Source organism: Benincasa hispida, chromosome 1 (assembly GCF_009727055.1).
Source record: "Benincasa hispida cultivar B227 chromosome 1, ASM972705v1, whole genome shotgun sequence".
Classification (NCBI taxonomy): Eukaryota; Viridiplantae; Streptophyta; class Magnoliopsida; order Cucurbitales; family Cucurbitaceae; genus Benincasa; species Benincasa hispida.
The window spans coordinates 74,448,316-74,456,532 of record NC_052349.1 but is presented as its reverse complement, the minus strand read 5'-3'; the positions used below and the strand labels follow the sequence as shown (position 1 = coordinate 74,456,532).

Here is an 8,217-nt window from a genome sequence, read left to right as displayed (position 1 = left end):
TGATAGAGGAAAGTCTGTGATAATTAAACAGATTCAATAATAATGTTAGGAAGGACAAGGTCGAGAAGGACAAGGTCGAGGGTTCAAAGTTTGACGTACAGATGAAAGGAAGGTCGAATTTTGAACCCTCCACTTATTTAAAAAAAATAATATTTTTACAAATAATTTAGAGATATATTTTTTACAAAATATAAAGTTTAAGAATATTTTATATAGTTTAAGCTTCTAAGAAAGGAAATGAATGGCCATTGTGCGAGTAGGTTGAAAACGTACTAATGAAAAACTATCGGATATAATATATATATATATAAATAAATGAGGCCGCATCGTGATACACGTCGATTATAAGCCCAAAAAAACTTCCAGAGGCAAGCGCCGGGAAGAGAACCAGGAAAACAGAGGATTCCGCCACCGCCACCGCCGCCGCCGAGATCGGTTGCAATTTATAATCAGTGAATCAATTGCCGAATTTTCATGGCCGGCCAGTCCCGTAAGTGGCTGGTTCTAGTGGCGACGATATGGATTCAGGCATTCACCGGCACGAATTTCGATTTCTCAGCCTACTCTTCCCGATTGAAATCAGTTTTAGGCATTTCTCAGGTTCAGCTTAATTACCTCGCCACCGCCTCCGATCTCGGCAAAGTCTTTGGCTGGTCCTCTGGATTGGCTCTGCTTCATCTCCCTTTGCCGGTGGTTCTGTTCATCGCTGCTTTTTTAGGACTTATCGGCTACGGCTTCCAATGGCTCCTAATCGCTGATTTCATCTCCTTGCCCTATTTCCTGGTACTCTCTCTTCTCTCTCTTGAATCCTCTTTCTTTCAATTCGTCAATTCTTGGATGAATTTTCTGTTTCTTTCTCCCAAAATAATCAAATTTCTTTTCATTTTGATTGGGGATGAACGAACGATACAGTATGATTTTCTTTTCTTTTATTATTATTTAATTTTAGGAATGACGCATGAAGTATGAACATAGTTCTTGATTCCTTTCTCCCAATAGGATTTTTTTTTGGGATTATAAAAACTGTCTCCGTCTTGGAAAATTCTAGAACTACTTTGAATATTTTTTTTCCTGTTAAAATTTATTTAGTACTTTATCAACTGTTTTTTTTTTTTAATAAAAAGTTTAGTCAGATTTGATGACTAAATAAATATAATTACTGTTAAAAATATTTTTATATCGTTTTTGTTCCTTTCAAATTAAGTTTGAATCTTAGGAGAAAAAAAGTTTTAAAATTTTAGAAATGCATAGAAAAAAAAAAAAACAAAATCGAGGTCTTAATTTCATAAAGAAAATAGAATTTTGCTTGCAAGTGATAATAAGATAAATTCTCTTGCATCATATAGGCTGAATTTTACTTTTCAAATTAATATGCTTTTAAAAGATATTGACAAAAACATAATCCGTTTAATATATATTTTAATCTATTTTAGAACAAAATATAATTTAGGGATTTTTTTATTTTTTTTTATTTTTTGTGAGAGAATTTCGTGGTTTTATGATATTGATATTTGGTTTGGGGTTGGTTACATCAACACATGACGCCCCATGTGGTTCTCTGTGATCTGTGTAAAAGTTCCAATATACTATAATTAAAGCACAAATTGTAGTAATCAAATAATATTTTTATTTAACGTAGATTCTTTCTTTTCAAATAAGTACGAATTTTCAATTTAAAATTCAAGTTGGTCACTTGTTTTTAGTTTTAGATTAAAATATTATTTGATCTTGCACTCTAATTTATGTTCGATTTTTGTCTTTTTATTTTTAAATATTTAATTTTAATGTCTATATTTTAAATAAATTTTGAAATTACTCGATGTAATTAGGTTATTGTTTATTAAAAATAAAATTAATCATTTTCTTTAGATTATTATTATTATTATTTTATCAATTTTGATATAAATTAATACTTTTTATTTTTTATTTTTTAGAAGAAATAATATTTTGTTAAAAAAATATTGTAATTTGGAATAAAATATATTTTCATGCATTAAATATTTTATATATTTATTTTCATGTCGTGACCGCACTTACGTCCCTTTGTCTTCTCCATCCCTTTCTTAAAATTCAATTTGGACTGTGGAAGGAACAAATTGCATTATTTTGAAATTAATGGTTTTTCAATAATTTTTCAATATATTTATTTTGATATATGCCTGATAGATATACTTCTCATTTCCTCAAGCTTATGCACTAAAAAAAAAAAAAGGGAAGAAAAAGAAACGATAGGTAAAATAATTATGAGGGGAAAACACTAGAAATTCTTTTATCTTTTATTTAATATTATTCAATGTGTGGGCAACAACAATTACCTGTTATTATTTCTTTAAGTTTGTCAACCTTTTCGATATCTAAATCTAACACAAAAATAACAAAACATAAGCAAAATTAACACTTCCTATTAGTACAAAAGAAACACTACAAAATATTATAACAAAAATAAATACGTGGTAAAACCATCGTGTATAGTATTAAATGATATAATTAAATTTATCTTTATCTATTAATTTAAATTTTTCATGTCAATAGGTCATTTAATACATAGATTCAAATTTTGAAGAGAAAAATGTCACGTAAGTTAAAGATATTTTACATTTAAATTACCGGGATACAAAGTTGAAACATGAAAAATCATTTTCTTCTAATTTTTGTTTTGAAATCTTCTAATTTTTCTTTTATTAACTGATTCTGTTCATAGAATTTCTTTTCTTTTTTTTAGTTTAGTTAACTGTATTTCAAGATATTTACTTCTATATTATTTTAATTTGAATTATTGAGGCATGGGGCCATTCAACAAATATATTAATAACAATAATAATAATAATAATAATGTCTGAAGAGTTGGATTACAAGTTTTGAAATCAGTCTTTAATAGATCCACGAATTTTCAAAAATTTCTAATAGGTCTATCAACTTCAAATTTTGTATCTTTCTTCTCAACTTCAAATTTTGTGTCTATTAAGTATCTAAATTTTAAGCAGTTTCTAATATCTCATTTTTCTAACTTTTTTAAAGAGTATTAAAGCAACTTTATGTTAGATGATATAATTAAATTTACGTTCACCCATTAACTTAAACTTTTGAGTCAATCAGTGATTTTTAAGATGGTATTGAAGCAAGAAAATTCTATGTTCAAGTTCATGCATTGTCGTTTCTTCCTCAATTAATATTCATTTTCACTTGTCCGATTTTCTTCATATTTCAAGACCACGTGAATGCAAGTATTAGATGATATAATTAAATTTACATATTTTTTAGTCAATATGTGATTTAAGATTTTTAAAAGTCAAATGTATGTTTGAAATGAGATACTAACAATAAAAGTATTTTTATAATCATTATAAGGATATTATTGAAACTTTTAAAAATTCAAAAATATATCTTTTGAAATAAAGAATTATTGGTTCCCATCCAAAACTAATTGTAAACATATTTTTTTATTTTTATTCCTCCGGAAGTTTAAGGATATTATTATTGAAATTTTTAAAATTTTAAGAGCATTGTTAAAATAAAGTACAAAGTTTAGAGATATTTTTTATAATTCAGATATATCTAATATGTTACGTAGACAAATAAATTGACTTTTATTTAAGGACTTGAAAACGGATTAAAATACATTTTATGTAAACTAATTAATGAACTTTTACTTATCCGTCAATACGAGAATAGCGAATAGGATGGCGATGATCCACCTTCATACAATTTGCTGAACAACATATTATTAAATTGTTTTGTACCTAAAATTCTTTTGCTTTTTTTTATTAAATAATAATGGAAGCTAGTGATATTAACTTCCGTTAATTCGGCAATGAACTAACCGTAACTAACCACGTCCCATCACAAAAACAAAAAAGAAAAAACCACGTGGCAGCATTTCTACGCCAAACGCATTAGACTATTTTATTTTTTATTTTCATGTAAAATAAAGTAATTAAATGTTCATTGTTAATTTTATCTTCGAATTTCAACTGCAAATATTCTATTTTGTATTTACTTTTGAATGTTCAAATTTGCATAGTGTTTGTTCCCTCACCCACGTTTTTTTTTAAAAAAAAATAATAATTAATTTATAAATTTTGATAAATTTTAGAATCAGTTTAATTTATATTGTTAGTTTGAACTTGAAGTTAATTTTTATTTAGGTTTTTTTTTTTTTTAAGGAATGATGTTTAATCAACTTAATAAAATAACAATAAAAATGTCAATTCAAGCTAGTTCTTTTTATAACAAAAGGTTACTAACAGTTTACAAAGACGACTGAATTTAATGTGCATTTAAACTGTATAATGATTCAATTTATCCATCTAATAATAAAGGATGTAAAATAGACTAAGACTAAGGCTCAAACCATATCAATCAAAATGATATTTTAAGCAAAAGCATATTGATATCATCCTATAACTTAATAAATATAAATAAAACAGGAGAAACAAAGGTTAACCGGTTGGAAGAGATGTTAATGGACATTCCATGAAAAATTGTATATAACATAAACTTTAACATGTATTCTTAAAATTATCACTACTCGATTTTATTATCTAATTTAGAATGAATATGACTTGTCTTATTGTTTTGTGTGTTACATGTGACTTTGAGTTTTATTTGTGTTAGGTTGTTTCATTATTTTTTTAACCCCTTTTTTTTATATGTTTAAAAAAAACATATATTTTTTTATGTTATTTATGTAAATGCATCCATTTTTAAGTAGTTAAGTATGTAAATCATGTTTGGGTTAGAAGGTAATTGCAATGAGTTACTTTTGGTAATAGACTACGAGGGTTAAATATAAATTTTGTTATTCTGTAAATTTTTTTAATTGTGTTATATCGGCTAATATTTTGAACCTGATTGTTATATTTGCAACTGTCCCGACTGTAAGATTTTTTTTTAAAGTACAATAATTGATGGGAGATTCAAATCACAAACGTTTTGTCTATTACCATATTTTATATTAGGTGAGATAAGCTCCATTGACTATGAAGTTAGACTTCAAAAATTTAAGCAATTATTTCTTTTTTAAAATAAAGGGCTGTTACATTTATTTAAATTTTGTATGTTTCTCACTTCTCACATGGTGAATGTTTTTTTTTTCTCTTTTGAGACACACATGGTATGAATGTTGATTTTGATTCTTGTTGTCACCTGCATAATTGTCACATCATGAAAATATTCCTAGTACATATAAAAAGTTTTATTTTTCAGCTGCATTATTGTCTTTTAGCTTTTCCCTTTTTTTGTACTATTGAAGTATAAACAAAACAACACAAAATTGTAATTTTTTAAAAAGTGTTTTGATTATTAAATACTTGATTTTTTTTTTTTTTTGAAAAGAAACAATTGAATATTTAATTTTAGTCTATAAAAGTTTTATAATACTTTGCTCCAATTCCTTCAGAATCTAATAGTTGAAGAAATGTTATTATTAAAGTTTGAAGCACATACATATATACTTCTTTCTAATGGACACTAAGAGCAAGATTTTTTTTCCCTAGTTCAGAGCAAGAACTAACTTTATAGAGAAGCTTTACATATTAAAATAGAAAGTTTTAGAATGGAGAAACCGAAAACCTTAGTGAAAATAATGAGTATAAAAGTTTGGGCTCTTTGGAATTTAAAAATTGAGCCCATAAACACTTTTTTTTTTGTTTTTTATATTTTATCAATGCTCTAAAAACTCAAGTCAAATTTGAAAACTAAAAAAATATAGTTTTTGTTTCCAGAATTTGGTTAAGAATTCAACTCTCTCTTTAATAAAGATGCAAATCATGGTAAGAATTTGATAGGAATTAGATTTAACTTTTAAAAATAAAAAATAAAAAACGAAATGGTTAGCAAATGAAGTATTGACTATTTGTTTTTTAATAGATCAATCGTGGGGATGAGGGATCAAACCTTAGATCTCAATAGAAGAAATTCATCCCAATGACCTTTGACAAATTTATATATTTGTTTTGTTATTATGACGTCCATTTGAGAAATTAAGGGTGGCTTGAAAATTACTAAATTATTTTTAAAATATTCTATTTCTTTTGGGAGTTTAGATATTACACTTTGATGTTTCACAAACGAAAATAAACACGGCTTAACTAAGCTATAAATGTATTTATCATTAAGAGATTCGTGATTCAAATCTTCTTATTTTTGTTGTATTAAAAGAATTTGAAATTATCAAGTCCTTAGTCTTAATTTTCGAATTTTGATTATATATAATATATATTTGTTTTTATAATATAGTCAAATTTAATCGTGGGCAGGTGTTCTTCCTGTGTTTGCTCGCCGGTTGTAGCATCTGTTGGTTCAACACAGTTTGTTTCGTCCTTTGCATTCGAAACTTCTCTGCAAATCGGCCATTGGCGTTATCTCTCACTGTCAGCTTCAATGGCGTCAGTGCAGCTTTCTACACCCTCGCCGGCAACGCCATTAATCCCTCTTCCCCTCCCATTTACCTCCTCCTCAATGCTCTCATTCCCCTTCTCACGTCCATCGCCGCCTTCCTCCCCGTCCTCCACCAACCCCCACTTCACTCCCTTTCTCTCTCCTCCGACGCCGTCCACCGAGACTCTCTCATTTTCCTCATCTTGAATTTCCTCGCCGTCCTCGTCGGAATCTACCTTCTCCTCTTCGGCTCTGTCACTTCCGCCGATCCCATGATCGCAAGGCTCCTCTTCATCGGAGCCATCGTTCTTCTTATCTTGCCTCTCTGTATTCCCGGTGTTGTCTACGCTAACGATTGGTTCCATCGAACCCTTAATTCCAGCTTCAGACTCGACGGATCTAACTTCATTCTCGTTCACGACGAAGATCTCGAGTTTCACAAAGAGCTGCTGCTTAGTCTTGAAGCGAATGGAAGCTTCGGCAATGGCGGATCTCAGTTGTTGTCTGAATCTGCTTCGCTAATTGACGGCGAGATTGTTGAATCATCGAAAGGCTGTTTTCGGAAAGTGATTGAGAAAGATCAATTAGCGATGCTTGGGGAAGAGCATCCGTCGAGTCGATTAGTGAAACGCCTGGATTTTTGGCTGTATTTTATCGCTTACATTTGCGGAGGCACAATCGGACTCGTTTACAGCAACAACATAGGTCAGATTGCGCAATCGCTAGGGTTGAGTTCGAGAACCAAAGCAATCGTAACACTCTACTCCTCCTTCTCCTTCTTCGGCCGATTGCTCTCCGCCGTACCGGACTACATTCGAGCGTAATTAATAATCTCGATTCAACTCAAATTCTCCTCTGTGTTTCATCTGCTTTGATTTTCTCAAACCTCCGATTTGATTAATTTCTCCGCAGGAAATTGTATTTCGCAAGAACAGGATGGCTTTCGATCGCCCTAATTCCAACTCCTATAGCATTCTTCCTACTATCGGCGTCATCGAGTGCGTTGGCGGTGTACATAGGCACGGCGCTGATCGGTTTAAGCTCCGGATTCATATTCGCAGCGGCAGTTTCCATCACCGCGGAGCTGTTCGGGCCAAATAGCTTAGGCGTTAACCACAACATTCTGATTACAAACATTCCGATCGGATCTCTGCTGTACGGTATGTTTGCAGCGGTGGTGTATGATTCACAGGGAAGTAGCTCCGGCGAAGGGGAGGCGATTGTGTGCATGGGAAGAAGGTGCTATTTCTTAACATTTGTATTTTGTGGATGCATTTCTGTTGTGGGATTGGTTTCGAGTGTGTTATTGTTCTTGAGAACAAGACATGCTTATGACCACTTTGAAACTAGTAGGATTTCTAGTAGTTCAAATCGATTGTATTGATTTCTCTCACACTTTTTTTTTTCTTTTTCCATTTTCTTACAATTGTGGGGGAAATTGTATTTTTTTTTCCCTTCTCGACCATATCTCGATTGGATGCAACTTCAAGCTTTAAGAATGATACTACGAGAGTAAGCATTGTTGTTAGATAATATAATTAAATTCGCCTTCACCAACTCTACACCCATGTGTTACTTTTGTTTTTTCACCGTTTTTTTTTCTTTGTGTGTTCTTCAATGGGGAAAAAGACCTCATTAACCTTGCCTCAATTGTTGCTTCCTCTTCTCAATCCACCACTACATGGATCCTTATTATCTCCATCGTACTTATAATACTAGTTTTATTCTGGTTTCTGACCTTTTTACCAAGATCAATTACGTCTCTTGGAGTATGTCGATGATAACAGCTCTAATAGTCAAGAACAAGATTGGTTTTGTCGATGACACGATTTCTCAACC

General features: G+C 30.5%; 1 protein-coding gene across 1 annotated transcript; it reads left to right on the top strand.

The window, feature by feature from the left end:
• Positions 1 to 244: 244 nt before the first annotated feature.
• Positions 245 to 7,940, top strand: LOC120085679 (protein NUCLEAR FUSION DEFECTIVE 4). The gene is made up of 3 exons (XM_039041818.1): positions 245 to 783; positions 6,258 to 7,198; positions 7,291 to 7,940. The coding sequence occupies exons 1-3, from the start codon at positions 475 to 477 to the stop codon at positions 7,760 to 7,762; spliced, it is 1,722 nt and encodes a 573-aa protein (XP_038897746.1). The 5' UTR covers positions 245 to 474; the 3' UTR covers positions 7,763 to 7,940.
• The last annotated feature ends 277 nt before the right edge of the window (positions 7,941 to 8,217 follow it).

Excerpts from the sequence above, each read along its gene's own strand:
- LOC120085679 (XM_039041818.1), top strand. The coding sequence starts at position 475 with ATGGCCGGCCAGTCCCGTAAGTGGCTGGTTCTAGTGGCGACGATATGG. Across the intron at positions 784-6,257 it reads TCTCCTTGCCCTATTTCCTG|GTGTTCTTCCTGTGTTTGCT; the intron begins GTACTCTCTCTT and ends AATCGTGGGCAG. Across the intron at positions 7,199-7,290 it reads GTACCGGACTACATTCGAGC|GAAATTGTATTTCGCAAGAA; the intron begins GTAATTAATAAT and ends ATTTCTCCGCAG.